This window comes from Tiliqua scincoides, chromosome 1, assembly GCF_035046505.1.
Source record: "Tiliqua scincoides isolate rTilSci1 chromosome 1, rTilSci1.hap2, whole genome shotgun sequence".
NCBI classification, from domain to species: domain Eukaryota; kingdom Metazoa; phylum Chordata; class Lepidosauria; order Squamata; family Scincidae; genus Tiliqua; species Tiliqua scincoides.
Window position 1 is genome coordinate 107,860,294 of NC_089821.1, and position 16,392 is coordinate 107,876,685.

Here is a 16,392-nt window from a genome sequence, read left to right on the forward strand (position 1 = left end):
GACAAAGAGAAATGTACAACTAAGATGATGGTCCACATTAAAAGAATTCCACTAATGCAGAGGTATTCAAACTGGGGTGTCATGATACCCCAGCCTGACAGCCCTGGTCTCTGCCCCTTTAAAGGGCAGGGGCGAAGACAGCAATGCGAACCCCAGGATTCCGTCGCTTAGGGGACTGCAAGGATTGGGATGCACTCACCAGTCTCTTCAGCAGCCTTCCCAGGGTGCGGGGAGCCCTGTGCGAGCGTTTGCAGGGCTCCTCAGTCTTCCAGAAGTGAAAGTGGAGCGCAATAGCTCCATTTTCACTTGTAGAAGCCTGGAGAGCCCTGCAGACACTCGCGCAGGGCTCCCCACAATCCCAGGAGGCTGCTGCAGGGACTGGTGAATGCATCCCAGTCCCTGCAGCCCCAAGTGATGCGATCCTGGGGATTGTGTCGCTGCCTTCCCCCCGCTGCCTCCCTCCCCTCACCTGCAAGGACTTACTGCGGTTTCCAAACTCCCATAGAGTTTGAAAACCGTAGCACTAATGCTAAGCTGGTAGTGGCACTGTTCCTGTGATAATGTACAAGAAGTGCTTTGGACATTGTAAAATGTATAAATGCTAAGCATTATTATTCTTCAGTTTAGTAATATGTTCTATATGCCACACTTATTAGAATGTAGAAGGACTGCACAAAATACACACAGAGTACTCTTAAGTTTTTCCGGACCAAAAATGCAGCTGTCCTTTCCAACATACAAAAAATCTATCTGGCACCAGAACAACTGTAAAGAAAATATTTAAGGTCTACCACTAGCAGCTAGAGCCTCAGTGCAGTGGTGCCCCATTCGCAAAGAGCCATTTGTGAAAAGTTCTGTGCATACAAGGACCTTGCACAAGCAGAACATGTTCACAGAAGGAGATTCTGCTGATGTGATACCACTGTGCCAAAGATCTGGATGGTACACTTTATTATGGATTTACTTCCGAATAACCTACAAAATTATGTGCACATTCATCTTATTGAGGAATTGTGTAATGCTCACTTACCAATTTTGCCTCCGATTGCACAGGCTGTGGGGAAGAGGGCCCTGGAATTCCTGGGATACTAGGCACCATGGTGACCGGTCTAACAAGCTGTCCAAGAGAATCAGAATTAACAAAAATATAAAAGTTCATTTTACTTCATAAGCAGTTAGGATTGTGTCTCCTTTTCCAGTGAAAGGCCTGGAGAATGTTCAATTCAGTTGTGCCTACAAGTTGTCCCACAGAGTAGTGAAAACTTGTTTCTTTGAGCGCCCCCAAGATTGGGTGGGCAAGTGGGAAGAGGACTCCATGGACTACCTGTCCAGACGTATTTGCCAGCAACCAATTCTAACATCATTCAGGAACCTCACATTAAGACACTAAGGCTGCAATCCTAACCACAATTTCCTGAGAGTAAGCCCTACTGAACAATAGGACTTATTTCTGAGTAGACCTGGTTAGGATTGTGCCCTCATTCACTCAATCTTAATGGCTGAGCTCTGGGTCTCCCTTAATGCTTCTTTGTTCTGCTATATTTTTATTGGTGGCTCTTGTACTCTTTCATTCTTTGTAATTTTTATTTGGCTCTTATTTGCTGCAATATTTTTGGCTTAGATTTTTATAGTGATTTTATTACTGTTTTTAATTTGATTTTATTATAGTAACTTTTCTGGTAGAACCTAAATTCCAATGAGCCAGTAAAGAACAGAAGTTTCATACGGGGGAAAGTCAACTTCTGACTATCACCTTCCCACGTGACTGGGTCTTAGAACACTTTCCCTTCTCTAATCCCACTGTTGATTTCGCCTCCTTCCTCCACCCTTCAGCTTTTCTATCCACAGGATCTAGGCTGGAATCTAGCTTTGGGTCACTGTCATTATGCTATGATCATATGCTCCTGTTCTATTCTTCTGGGAAGTCTCAGACTGGCTTCACCCATGCATGCTCATCTGGATCAAATGGAGCTGCTCCCATCCAGCATTAGGAGGTTTGCAGAGGTGGGGACATCTGAAAAATCCAGAAGTAGGTAGGCTGTAAATACACCACACATACAAACTTACTGGAACTGCAGTTGGAACATGCACATTAGAATTTGTGATTGAAGCAGGAATAGCAACAGGCATGGTCTGTCCATTAGGAAGATGCAACAGCAGAGGAAAAGGACCTGGTACTGGTCTAAGAAGAGAAGAAAAGGAAAGAAAGAACAGTGCTCCAGTATTTTTATGGAATACATTGTAAAATACTTTGTATTTTCTAAATTCCTGCAGTGAATATGTGCAAAACATAAAAGTTATCAATATACCTATTTTAAAGACAAGGTGTGGCATTACCCTTCGGGGGAACAAAACATTCCTTCCACACTTAGAAGGCACTTCCATTCACAGAGTGCACTTCTGTTCACAGAAGCATTACTCGGGATACCACCCATGCATCAGAAATTGGGACCTTGCTCAACACCAAGCAACCCGCTGGGATTCCAAAACTTTGAAAATGTTTTTCAATACTTAGACAGGCAGAGAGAAGGCAGAAATAAGACGCTCAGTTCCAGTTTCAAAGTTTGGAACTGCTTTGTTAGAAAAATTATTTCATCAGCTCTTTTTAATCTTTAAATAGATTAGTCCAAATACCAATTGTGTTTCATTTTTAAGCAACAGGAAATATGACTACAGGGAAGTATATTAAAACTAGGACCACACTGAAACAAAAAGAACCTGTGACAATATTTTAGCAGATATTTTAAAAAACTCACACTATTGGCCTATTGGAGGATGGTGCCTGTGTTATGACGGTGCTGGAAGTTGGTGAAGGTATGGCTTGCTGGATAATGACACTCGAGTCTGAACTTGCAAGCAGTACATTAGGAACCTGTAGAGAAGCTGGACGAACAATTGTTGATGTAGGCTGTGCAGTCTGTTGAAGTGACACTTCCTATTGGGAAAAATATGAAGGTCTGCAATTGTAATTTTGTCCTCTATAAGCCCTTTTAGAATCCAACTTTATATTGAAAAAATATTTATAGTTCTTTAATTTTATCAATAACTTCTAAAAAGTGGACTCTTGTGCAATTTCCTTCAAGATCATGCCATCATGCACAACGTTATAAACCTCGATTGTGTTCCCTGTTGGTTTTCTTTTTTCTAAAGCGGTTCTCAAACTTACCTGAGCAGCAATTCACTGCAGCCTCCGTTGCTGCCTCCATGGGCCTCCAAAAATAAAAAAATACCTCCATGGGCCTCTGAAAAACCTCCCAACACAACCAGAAGTTGCTTCCCAAAACTGGAAGTGACCCAGAAGTCACTTCCAGAAGCTTTCCAAGGCCCACGGAAGCAGTCCGTCCTGGGCCCAGCGCGACATGGGAGTGACCTCCAGAGGTGGTCTGCACCTCAGAAATGGCCTCCGGCTGCGTATGTTTGGTGCCAATTTGGAGCCAAATGGAGGCAAGGGTGGGCAGGTGAGTCCAACTTCTGACCCACCTTCCTCAGGCCATGACCCACAGTTTGAGTAGCACTGTTCTCAACTAATAAGGCCCAAACATACTACGTGTTGCTCACAGAAAAGTTGCTTTAGGCCCAATCTTTTATGGGTAGTCTAGTAACTTGTTATTTACAAAGCTCAGATACAAACCTTTGAACTGTATTTATAAGAACATAAGAACAGCCCCACTGGATCAGGCCATAGGCCCATCTAGTCCAGCTTCCTGTATCTCACAGCGGCCCACCAAATGCCCCAGGGAGCACACCAGATAACAAGAGACCTCATCCTGGTGCCCTCCCCTACATCTGGCATTCTGACTTAACCCATTCCTAAAATCAGGAGGTTGCGCATACTCATCATGGCTTGTACCCCATAATGGATTTTTCCTCCAGAAACTCGTCCAATCCCCTTTTAAAGGCGTCTAGGCTAGACGCCAGCACCACATCCTGTGGCAAGGAGTTCCACAGACCGACCACGCGCTGAGTAAAGAAATATTTTCTTTTGTCTGTCCTAACCCGCCCAACACTCAATTTTAGTGGATGTCCCCTGGTTCTGGTATTATGTGAGAGTGTAAAGAGCATCTCCCTATCTACTCTGTCCATCCCCTGCATAATTTTGTATGTCTCAATCATGTCCCCCCTCAAGCGTCTCTTTTCTAGGCTGAAGAGGCCCAAACGCCGTAGCCTTTCCTCATAAGGAAGGTGCCCCAGCCCCGTAATCATCTTAGTTGCTCTCTTTTGCACCTTTTCCATTTCCACTATGTCTTTTTTGAGATGCGGCGACCAGAACTGGACACAATACTCCAGGTGTGGCCTTACCATCGATTTGTACAACGGCATTATAATACTAGCCATTTTGTTCTCAATACCCTTCCTAATGATCCCAAGCATAGAATTGGCCTTCTTCACTGCCGCCGCACATTGGGTCGACACTTTCATCGACATGTCCACCACCACCCCAAGATCTCTCTCCTGATCTGTCACAGACAGCTCAGAACCCATCAGCCTATATCTAAAGTTTTTATTTTTTGCCCCAATGTGCATGACTTTACACTTACTGACATTGAAGCGCATCTGCCATTTTGCTGCCCATTCTGCCAGTCTGGAGAGATCCTTCTGGAGCTCCTCACAATCACTTCTGGTCTTCACCACTCGGAAACGTTTGGTGTCGTCTGCAAACTTAGCCACTTCACTGCTCACCCCTGTCTCCAGGTCATTTATGAAGAGGTTGAAAAGCACCGGTCCCAGGACAGATCCTTGGGGCACACCGCTTTTCACCTCTCTCCATTGTGAAAATTGCCCATTGACACCCACTCTCTGCTTCCTGGCCTCCAACCAGTTCTCAATCCACGAGAGGATCTGTCCTCTAATTCCCTGACTGTGGAGTTTTTTCAGTAGCCTTTGGTGAGGGACCGTGTCAAACGCCTTCTGAAAGTCCAGATATATAATGTCCACGGGTTCTCCCGCATCCAAATGCCTGTTGACCTTTTCAAAGAATTCTATAAGGTTCGTGAGGCAAGACTTACCCTTACAGAAGCCATGCTGACTCTCCCTCAGCAAGGCCTGTTCGTCTTTCTGAAGAGATTTCTTCAGAATTTCTGAATTTGTTCGTATTTCTGAAGAGATACTGACCTTTTCATCACTGGTGGTGGACTCTGGATGAGGTAAAGGGCTATCCTGGTGAGTTGTCTCAACAACCGATGGTTCTTCAATCTTATTTCTTATAATTGGTGTTGCAAGAGGTGATAAATCTAGAGGCATCTAAAAGAAGGAACAGGAAGATAAGTGAACAACCAAAAAGCCAGCATATTAACAAGCAGGTCTTTTAAAATAGTAAATGATTGATAATGAAGTCAGTGTCTAGTATTATCATCTCCGCTTTTCAAAAACTCCTGGAAGTAATGAGATGTCTAATGAAAGGAAACTATGTTTTGCAGGAGTCATGTATTGTCTCATTAAAAACATACCATTTGTAACACACATTCATCCCTAGGAAAAAAAAAATAATGCCTGCACATATTTAAAAAGCTGCCACTCAGAGTTCTTCTATTACTTTTGCCACCTTTTTCAAGTAAAGCAAAATTAAATGACAATTAACATTTTAACCTTCATTTTAATTATTTCTTGCACCCCAACGTTTCAGCGCACTTAATTTATAGTCAGCAAATTATTTGGATTGATACATTCTTATTATAAATATATCCAATTATGCCTCACTTTTCTTCCATGATGGAACTCAAGACAGCTTACATGGGATTCTTTAGGCAGACTCCCATCCACGTACTGACCTAGTGCAGGCTTTCTTAGCTTCAGCAAGGTGGTTGCAACATGTGCAGACTACATCTTGGACCTATTTATCATCAGACAGTTTTCCTTGAAAGGTGTTTTCCATGATATTTTTCTAGAATGTGAAGGTAAACTGACTCACACCTCTTTCTGCTACTGCAAGATTTCTAATTGCAAAGTCAGTTCACAAAGATAGTTTTGAACCCCATTTGTTAACATACCTTTTTAATATCATCTTCAGAAGCTTTTTTGAATTCATTTTCAAAAGGACTTGCTAGTTCATTGAATAAACCCACTTCTTCACAATTTTTCAAGAATCGAGTTGGTGTTGGAGTTTGATCTAAAGTGAAAAAGAGATTAAATGATTTTATCACTACTCAAGTAGATGTGTATTTACATATATTTGCAAAAATCAGTATGCCGGTATTACTAATCAGCTGCAAATTTAAAATATGCAACTGATCCCAACAAGAGTACACCACTAGCAAAAATCAAACAGTTTTTCTGTTATTGGCTTTTAAAATTAAAAATCAGTTCAGACTGCCACCTTTTAGCAAAGTCGTTTCTATTAAACCTGAATCGTTGATTAGAAGTGCCTTAAGAGGACAGAAGACACAAACCTCAATATCTGATTTGCAGAGTTAAGCCACTTCTGCCCAACTTTGCATATATGCAATAGGGACCAAATGTGTACACTTGAGGGATCGAGCAAAACTGGATTAAAGATAACTTGTCACTTATTTGGTAAGGTAAAGTGGGATTTGAGTAAAAGGGGAAGTCTATGGAAAGTTTATTAAGGTATCTTTTTAATCTTTTCACCTGTTGGCTATAGAGGAAGCAGCACAGCACTACACTGCACTGGAATCTCCAGTTTATGATGTCATCAAACAGAACAGAACTGTAACAAAGTGTTTGCTTCTTTGATAATTTATGACTTCACCTAAATACATGGGGAAATCCTGCAAATATTTGAGGTTCTATGCAGCTCTATAGTTTAGGGATGAAACAGTTGGAATTAGCAGGTGCAGCATGCCGTTGCAATGACTCTCACACAAGTCATATTCTTCACTCCGGCAACTTCCTGAAAAACCCCTTGAGGCAACCCTCAAGAGCGGTTGGTTTTTCAGGGGAACCTTCAAGAATGGTGTAGAACAGGGGTGTCCAAAGTTTTTGGCAGGAGGGCCGCATCATCTCTCTGACACTGTGTCGGGGGCCAGGGAAAAAAAGAATTAATTTACATTTAAAATTTGAATAAATTTACATAAGTTTACATAAATGAATATATTAAAGATGGAACTTATATGAATGAATGAAGGTTGCAGTAGCTCAAGGCCTATAAAAGGCCTTGCACAAAGCAAGGCTGGCCTTTCCTTTGCTGCCACTACTGCAGCACAGATGTGAAACAACAAGCAGTGGAGGGAACTCTCATCCACAGCTCATGTGAGACGTCAACAGTTGCCCTCACACTGAGAGCAGTTGTGTCGGGCCAGTGTGGGCTCCAACAAATCTCCAGAGGGCCAGAGGCTCATTGGAGACTAGGGGCTCCCTGAGGGCCACATTGAGAGGCCTCGAGGGTCGCGAGTGGCCCCAGGGCCAGGGTTTGGGCACCCCTGGTGTAGAACATGGCATAGGAGCTGTGGTGGGAGGAGGAAGTGACCAAAGACCATCCAGAGCATGGCTTCTGAGAAAATTATTTTTTAGCTCTTTCATATTGTCTATTGGTTGCAATTCTTCATTCATTTGAATAAATGAGCAAATTCCTCATTCATTCAAATAAGCTTATTCCCAAGGTTTGCAATCATTGCTAAAACAGTCTAGTAAGGGTGAACTTCAATTTCTATTTCATAGCTGAACTCAATGCACAATAAACATTATTCCAATTCACAAACAACAGCTGTACAGGAGTGATAAAAAAGTCACTACTTAAGTGCTGAAATTCAATGACAAGGGAGGAAACATTTATGAGCATGACATTCTATTTCTTATACTTAGAACAATCACCACTGAAGACTGACAATGCAGATACTAGTGGTGGCAAAAGCAAGCCACACTTATTGGTACAACTGTCATACAAAGCTCCAAAGTTGTGTTTGTGGAAGTGTTCACATTTTGGAAACTTTTCATAGACAGAAAACGGCTGGATCAAAGGAAACTCTTGGATCCAACCTACAGTATTTATGTTCTTGTACATTGAGACTTCCTGTATATGATAATCATTATACAAAATTCTACCATATTCAATACAGTAGAATAGTTTAAAACAGTGTTTCTCAACGTCTGTCCTCCACTATATCACTTCACATGAGCCACCTTTTTGAAGTAACACCGGAAGTAACTAGTAAATGTCATCATTACCAGTAAGAGGCTCAGGGTATATGGGAGGGCTTTATCAGGCATGGAAAAGCACGCTATGGATTCTCCTACCACTGTTTGTTGCGTCGTGTTCCTGGTCTCATTAATGGGCAGCAGGTGTTCAGGGGTTCCACAAGTACCACGAGACACCACCTTAAATATCACTGGTGGCATCTATACCATTGGTTGAGAAACACTAGTTTAAAATGAATTCAACTTACTTTGGATAAAACTAGTTTCCTAATACGTGTATTGAGTATCAAGTATACTGAGTCAGTATACTGAGTATATTGAGTATCAAGCATGGGCTTGCCCCCAAATTGAAACTCACACTAATTGGGGTTATTCTCGCTCAATAATTCATATTTTATGACAAGTAGAAGAAGAAAAGATATTAATGTGCAGTTTTGATCATTTTTAAGGATTAATATATCACATATTATTCTGGTAGAGCAGGGGTAAGCAACCAATGGCTCACCAGTTATCTGGCCTGTGGTTCCCAAAAGATAACCATCTGGCCTGGCAGTGGTACTAAAAAGATTCAAGCTTGTAATTCTATCTCTGTTGGGCTTACACTATAAGGATTCCAGGGACAGAAGGTTCTTTTGAGCATCATTCTATGTCTGAACATGTCTTTGTGCACCATGCCCATCTTTTTTCTTAGCTCTATGGCCTAACTGGGAGGTTTCCACATGTGCATTGAAAGTGCATATATAATTGACTAACCTTTTGCCTCGCCCCTATGTGGAAAGTTGCCAACCCCTGCTCTAGAGGAATCAAAGTAAGGCTACTTTTGGGATGTTTCTTCAATCTTTTTATAGCTGATGTAAGTGAGAACTGACAAGGAGACTTTTCTCCTTTTTTTGGTGATAGGAAGGAAAAATGTTTAAAAGGGACTTTGAGAGGTTCATAAAAAGAAAAGACTCTTAAAAATATGAATAGACTGAAGTAGTCTATATTTTAAACAAACTGATTTTGATACTGAAAACCTTTTAAGTGATAACTCAATTCATAAACAGAACCAAAAGAGCCTATAGATATTTATCCCTTAACTAATAATAAATGTAATGTGCACACAAAATAGAATTGCATGTGTAAAGGTTTTGTACCATTACTGCCTTATTCTAATTGCCAGGCATTTGCTATATGGTTCATACCAAGCATAATTTAATTGAATAGTGGTTCATTATTTATATTTACAAAGGCTTCACAGAATCAGAGTCATTTGAGTAGTAAGGCAATCAATAACTCATTGAAAACATTTTACTGGTAAAGTAACACTGTGATATTGCGTCTTATGAACCTACAGAATTTGAGTCACATATATAAAAATACACAAAATGTGTGCACATTCCAGAAGAAAGATGGAATTAATAAAAATATATACTAACCAGCTACAATGACACTGTCATTACGAGCTGGACCAAATTTCAGTGTCATCTCATGTTTATGTTTATGGACAGCCAAATGATCCTCGTTGGTAAAACGCTGTGGCAAAAAGTTTTAAAATATAGTTACAAATTTGAATTTGGACTGAAGTGATAACATGGAGAAAATTTTTTACAACAGGTTAAAAGCCATTTGGAATAAAGCAATAGCTGATTTCAAAAGCATAAAAAACTAAACGAAAACCTGAAGACAGAATTTTAGCATTCATTGGTCTTGGAAAAGTTTTGGAAAGATCTTCAAAAAAACCCTCCATGTTTAAGTAGCATCTTCATAAAATGCTACAGTAATACTATATATAGTAATTACTATAGACCTATAATAATTCAGAGGCCATATCAATTTTTGACCATTTTCAATCACCTTTGAACCTTTCTGATTAGTAGCTGAGCACTGATTTCAAGATTGTAACTACAGTAACAAATATGACAGTCTCGCAAGATTTGTCAGTTTACAGAACAAGTCATTTTAACTGGTGAGAACTACAAAAAGGAGGTAAAAGAAGAATCACTTCTCACTTTAAAAGCTTTAGCACCAAACTCTCACACAGGTTTTTGTACTTTGAAAAACTTAAAAACCAGTTTAGAATTTGTTTATGAGCAGTTTCTGAAAAATATCTTAGCGTACATTCAAGTGCAAATAGAATACATGCACACGTCCTTCTGCATGGTGGCCAAGATTCTCAATACTGCATTATTGCCATATCGATAATTTTATCTTTAGGAATATAAATTGGTATTGCTTAAAAATGTGTTTCTGGAAAGGTCTTCTAGAACAGCGGTTCTCAAACTTTTCAGTCTCAGGAGCCCTTGGACTTGTTAAGTAAGTCTCAGGGAGCCCCACCCATGCATGTGCAGAGTCTTGGGGAGCCCCAGAGCAGTAGTGTAGCTAGAGGGGTGCAAAATCCTAAGTAAGCGCAGGCTCCTGATTGCGAGTGTAAGCAGCCCTTCTCACTCATCCATGGGAAGCCTGCAGAGGGGGCTGCTGGCTCTCCATACTCTCCAGAGGGCCATAATGATCTCCAGGCATGTAAAAAGGACCATTATTTGCAGTTGCACTGTGATCCTAGAGGTGCCACTGCCAGTGCAGTCCACACACCACCACCTTTAAGGGGGTAGTGGCTTGTTTTTATGGGTTCCGGGGTGACCCCCAGGTTGTGAACCACTGTTCTAGACCAAGGGTATCAAACTCATTTCATGTAGTGGGCCAAATAGCATTTATGGCACCCCACCTGCTGAGGGCCATAAGTGACCTAATTAAGCAAGATGACATTATTACACAGGTGACGACCAGAAATAAGCAGTTTGTTCTCACACTGAAACTCATTAGCTGCAAATGATAGAAGAGAAAATGTGTAAATCTTGTTCAGAATTTCAAGTTATGAGATAACTCAATTATCACACTGGGAGAGTTCAATTATAATGGGGGCCAGATAAATTGCTTCTGGGGGCCACATCCGATCAGTAGGCCTTATGTTTGACACCCCTGTTTTAGATCATCACAGACTGAAATAAATCTCCCGTAAATTTGAATGCTTTCAAAAGTGTTGAAAATTATCTTTGAGGAATTATTTTTCTGACATACAATGTTACGTACAATTTGTTAATCTGTTGCTCTCATACAGGTACAATTGTATAATAATTACAAGGTAGATGCAAGGTTGAATAGCCCCAACAATTTTAAAATACTGCATATTTAGTTAATTGCTCCTGAGCTACTAGACTACCATATATTAATAATAATCCCGTAAGTACAATGGCTATGAGTGTTCTCAAAAACTGATGTTCCTGCAAGACCTGGGCATATAAAATTGCCTCACTTCTCTTTATGACATCATCTGCTCTGATGTTTTTATTGCTTGTATTACAATTGTAAGTCACCTTGCTTGCCACAAGCTTGTAAAGCCAGCTGTTCCACACACAAGCCACATCGATTCCTCTTTTCTATCATGGGATCTTGAAAGCCTTTGACCAAAGAAGCTGACTCTTTGAGACAATGGGGTAAGTCTGTGAGCCTGAATTGAGGTCCACCAGCCATCTTGGACCACATTAAATAGTTTGTTATATTCATTTTATTTATTTTATTTGTAATCCACTTTTCTTCCCAAAGGGCACTTATATTTATGATATGGGCTTCCAAAAATATGGATATAGCCTTGCAAACTTTTGGTTAAAAAAGATACTTTTAGGCTTTACTTTAAGGCTGTTACTTTGTTACTTTAAGGCTGGAGTTTTTTATTTTCTCAAGATTTGCTTCCTATGCTTGGTATCTCTTAATATTTACCTAAGTAATGTCATTCAATTCTGTCAAATACATTCTCTGTTTTGAGGAAAAGCAATGGCATTCCCTTTCATTGCTAATGAATACTTACTCTTCTGAAACATTACACTCCTGTGTTCAATTCCCTTTCTTATGGAGGGAACTATTACAGGAATGAATAAATATTTGTCTTGTCTATTAAATAGCACAGGTAAAATGTCTTATTTTGCAGTTTGCTCTCTCCAACATTTGTATCTAACAAAATTGTCTGAGGTATAAAAAGGGTCCAATCCTATCCAACTTTCCAGCTCTGATGCAGCCACAATGCAGCACCAAGATAAGGAAACAAACTTTCCCTTCCATTGGGGAGGCCTCCATGACTCCCTCCCCCCACTGCAGGATGCAGTGCATACCCCATTCGCACAGACGCATAGCACTGGAAAGGTTGATAGGATTGGGCCCTCAGACTTGTGCTGAAGTCATTTTTCTTAATAAAGCAAAAAGTAACTTGCACCTGCAACTTGAGCAAAGAGAAGTTTCACATGCATAAAGTTGTTGCTGGATCAGTCATAAAATTTGAGAGAAGCTTCATTTTTATGTTTTTAGATAACAAATTATGACATGACTACTACTGAGAATTATGTCCAGAATAACTCTGTCATTACAACAGTTATTCCAATTCATACGCACTCACACCCTGCAATATGATCACCTAAAGGAAGTACTGTAAGCTATAAATCTCACTCTCTCAAACACAGGGAAAAGAAAAGATGAAACCTCCTATTTACACAAGGAAATGTCCACAACTAGTAATACACTTAAATTTTTTAATTAAAGAATTTTCATGACATCAACCTCCATTTCTGTATCTTTGACTATATTTTATTTATTTATTTTTCACATTTTTATACCACCCTTCCTCCAAGGAGCTCAGGGCAGTGTACACAGTTGCTCCCCTCCTTCTGTCCTCACAACAACCCTGTGAAGTAGGTGAGGCTGAGAAAAAGTGACTGGCCCAAGGTCACCCAGGAAGCTTCATGACTGAGGGGAGATTTGAACCTGGATCTTCCTGGTCTAAGTCCACCTCCCAAACCACTCCCACCTCCCAAACCACTACACTACCCTGGCTATAATCTGAATAAAATAAAATTGCATTGGTTGCTCTATAACCATCCTATCCTTGGGGGACTTTTACTACCCCAAAGGCATATATCTTGTAAAATATGCAAAGTTAGCAGTGCTACAACTTACTAGCATAGCTGACTCATCTGCCACCCAGAACTGTGACTCCTGTCATCATCCCACTGAGCAAACGCAGAAATAATTGGTGGTGATGCAATATCACCACCACCACCACTTACTTCCAGGTAAGCAACTGCTGACTTGGCTGCTTTTTCACTGCAGTCCGTTCTCAAACAGTTAAGTGTCTAAAGAAACAGACACATCACCAAGCTGAAGAAACATTTGGAGGTGGCAGCAAACTGTTTCTTCAAATGTTTAGAGCTGGTGGCAGATGCAACCTCTGCACTAAGAGGCTGTGGGAGCAATCTTGAATAACCTCATGGTTGTATCCTCTCATGTGATGCTCTGGATTGGAGCCCAGGGTAGTTTGCTCCTGCTAGTTATACCACTGCTGTAACTTTGCATTTAAAAAATTGTCACCAACACCTTGGTCCATAATATTTAGCCAGAAACCATGTACCATTTATTTTCTGTGACTAAAAATATACCTGGGGTAGAATATCAATTTCTCATTGGGTGGAAATTCAACCCTAGTTTCATTTTTAATGGAACTCTTCTTTTGGCATTAAAGTGATTCTGAGATGTATTAACTGTCCTGCCAAAACACAAGGGATAATTAATCTGCATTTCTAAGCCTTAGGCGGTTTTTGCAAATACCTACAGTATTAACCTATACATGTTTACTCAGAAGTTAGTCTCACTATGTTCAATGAGGTAAGCATGTACTAGGTAAGCATGTACAAGACTAAAGTCACAATAATTGCTTATAGAACTTTTGATGGCTAAACACATATTTTAAAAGGTCAGGAACGTAGCACCCAGCCTTGTGAAGAGATAACATCTAAATTTCTAATGAACCATGGAGGCAAAATGTCTCTGCTAATTGAGAACCAAAGCCCTAGCAGGCTTTGTGAAATCCTATGGGGTACATCAATGATCAATTTCACAGCAGGGAAGGTTTTTGCTAGAGGGGGATTTTGTCTTCAGTTCAGAATTAACATACCATTTATTTATTTAAAATATTTATATACAAGTTTTCCACCAGGAGGTCCCAAGGTGGCTTATAGCATTATCTTTGCGCAACACTTGTGCAGATTTGTTTACTAAAGCAGATTGTTTTCTTAAAGCAATTAAATTGCTTTTAAAAAATGTTGGTGTTGTGTTATTTTGTATGCCGCTGCACCTAATTTATGCCAGAAGCACCTGAAATGTTATTAACTTGTCTTTCATGCAAATGTTCCATCAGGGTCCAGTTCTTTAATCAACCAATTTGGATTTTGTGGATAAAATTCTCCCCCAATTTTTATGGAAATATTCTATTGAGAAAGGAAAAATACCTCAAATACAAGTAAAGTTACACTACTTAACAGTTAACATGCCAAAAAACCCACAACAAATAGTATTTCAGTAAGAGTTAACATGTTACACATTTTAATCCCATAATTAAATATCTATTTGGCAATGGAATACTATGTCCAAATCCTATTTTTTAGTCTATTCTATGCTGGCTAATTAATTCTAAAAACCAGATTGCTGATCAAACAGTGTGGATTGCCCCTCAATCTAATCTTCAGCATACACATTCTCTGTTGGATCAAAACTCTCACACAACCAGGCAGAGTTCCAAGAAACAGTTTCCATCACTGGATCAGGTGTGCTTGCAATTCAAGAGAGTGGTATTAGCATCAACAAAAGCCATCTTTTGCGGAGACCAGGAATGAATACTCTCCTTCCTCCACCCATCTGGGGTAATTCTGGCTGTCACAGTAAATAGTGCTAACAATTTTGACAAGCAGTGGAGATACACAGCAGAAACATGTGCATGGCTGAATTATGACCATTGCTTCATATAGTGATTTTTAAACAATAAGTAAAAATATTCTTAACATTCAAGTTAATGTAAACCACAACTGCTTTCAACATAGCTTTTTCCTCTGTTGACCAATATGGATAGATCCAATATACATTACCTGTCCACATCCAGGGGCAGTACATAAAAAGGGTTTGTCATCACTCATATTCCACAGGTCCTTGTATTACCTACATTAGAACAACAAACATATCCAGTGATTCAGAGCAATTAACTAAAAACCCTGCCTAATCCCAACCCGCAATTCTGTATTTATTTGAATTTTCCCAGTCAATAAATCTTTATATATCATCATCTGAATAGAGCAAAACAGTGGGCCTTCTGTTTTCACAGGTCCTATATCTGCATTTTCAACTAAAGTTGGACTGAAAATATTCAAAAAAGAATTCCAGAAAGTTCTTGAAAATTCTGAAGCAGTGTCTCCCCCACTTCCTCCCTAGCCTGCCAGTGCTGCCCAGTGAAGTGCACAGTGTGTGACAATAGGCTCTGCCTCACCTTGATCACAGTGTTCAACAGCACTATGTCAGCCAGCAGCACTCTACCAGCCAGCAGCTTCTCCATGAAGGCCATGCTGAGGTGGAACAAAGGAAACTCGCCAAACTTCCCTCTTCACCTCTCACAGCACCTTACCTGGTGGTTCCCTCCAGGCCAGAGACCTTTTGGCAACTTCCAACATGGAATCAGGCAACTAGTTTGCCACTCAGGCAGGCTGCCTCTGGTTCTTAAAAGTCTAGAATTTGCATATACTGTATATAGCCTCAGTATTAAACTCCTCAGGAGTAGTATACTCACAGACTATTCACACACACACACACACACACACACACACACACAGTACCTGGCAGATTTCACATGAAAGTCAAATTTCATAAGGCGAACAATTTATTATAGCCCCTTTTTCATGACAGTGGTTCTGAAATGCAAGGAAAAAAAACAGTCAATCTTTCCTTCATTATCGAAGGAGTTCAAATTATATATACTTATTTAATTCACAAAAGCACCATGAGGTAAGCAAGATTAAAGATTAGTCTGTTGGAACACTTAAACACAATTTTGTAAATCTGCATTTATTTGCAAGTGAGCAAATTTTTAAAAATGTTTATACAGGGTGGCCCTCATTATTCACAGGGGTACCTGGAAACCGCGCAAATACCAAAATCTGTGGATTTCAGGGGGCCCCCCCCCAAGCCCTCTGAACTTGACCAGAGCTATGCTCCAGTCAGGTCCGGAAGGCCTTTGAAGGACCTTCAGAGGGCCAAAAACCACAACTTCCAGTTTTGGGCTGAGAACTGGAAGTCATGGTTTTTGGCCCTCTGAAGGTCTTCCAGGCCCAATTGGAGCATTGGGTCAGGTTCGGAGGGCTACAGACAATCCACCCCACAACTTCAGAACTCACAAGTTTTCAAATCTGTGGGTACTGAACCCACAGATACTGAGGACCACCTGTATTACAAAAA

The 16,392-nt window shown here is 40.3% G+C and overlaps 1 protein-coding gene across 1 annotated transcript in view; it reads right to left on the reverse strand.

Annotated features, from left to right (window-relative positions):
* ATF2 (activating transcription factor 2) overlaps window positions 1–16,392 on the reverse strand; it is a 50,815-nt gene that overhangs the window by 21,142 nt on the left and 13,281 nt on the right. The window contains exons 2-9 of the mRNA XM_066612269.1: window positions 15,774–15,848; window positions 15,036–15,105; window positions 9,510–9,606; window positions 5,988–6,106; window positions 5,113–5,241; window positions 2,757–2,935; window positions 2,068–2,182; window positions 1,031–1,117 (exon numbers count right to left, since the gene is read on the reverse strand). Coding sequence (XP_066468366.1) covers window positions 1,031–1,117; window positions 2,068–2,182; window positions 2,757–2,935; window positions 5,113–5,241; window positions 5,988–6,106; window positions 9,510–9,606; window positions 15,036–15,083 — 774 coding nt within the window. The 5' untranslated portion in view covers window positions 15,084–15,105; window positions 15,774–15,848. The remainder of the gene's footprint in view (window positions 1–1,030; window positions 1,118–2,067; window positions 2,183–2,756; window positions 2,936–5,112; window positions 5,242–5,987; window positions 6,107–9,509; window positions 9,607–15,035; window positions 15,106–15,773; window positions 15,849–16,392) is intronic.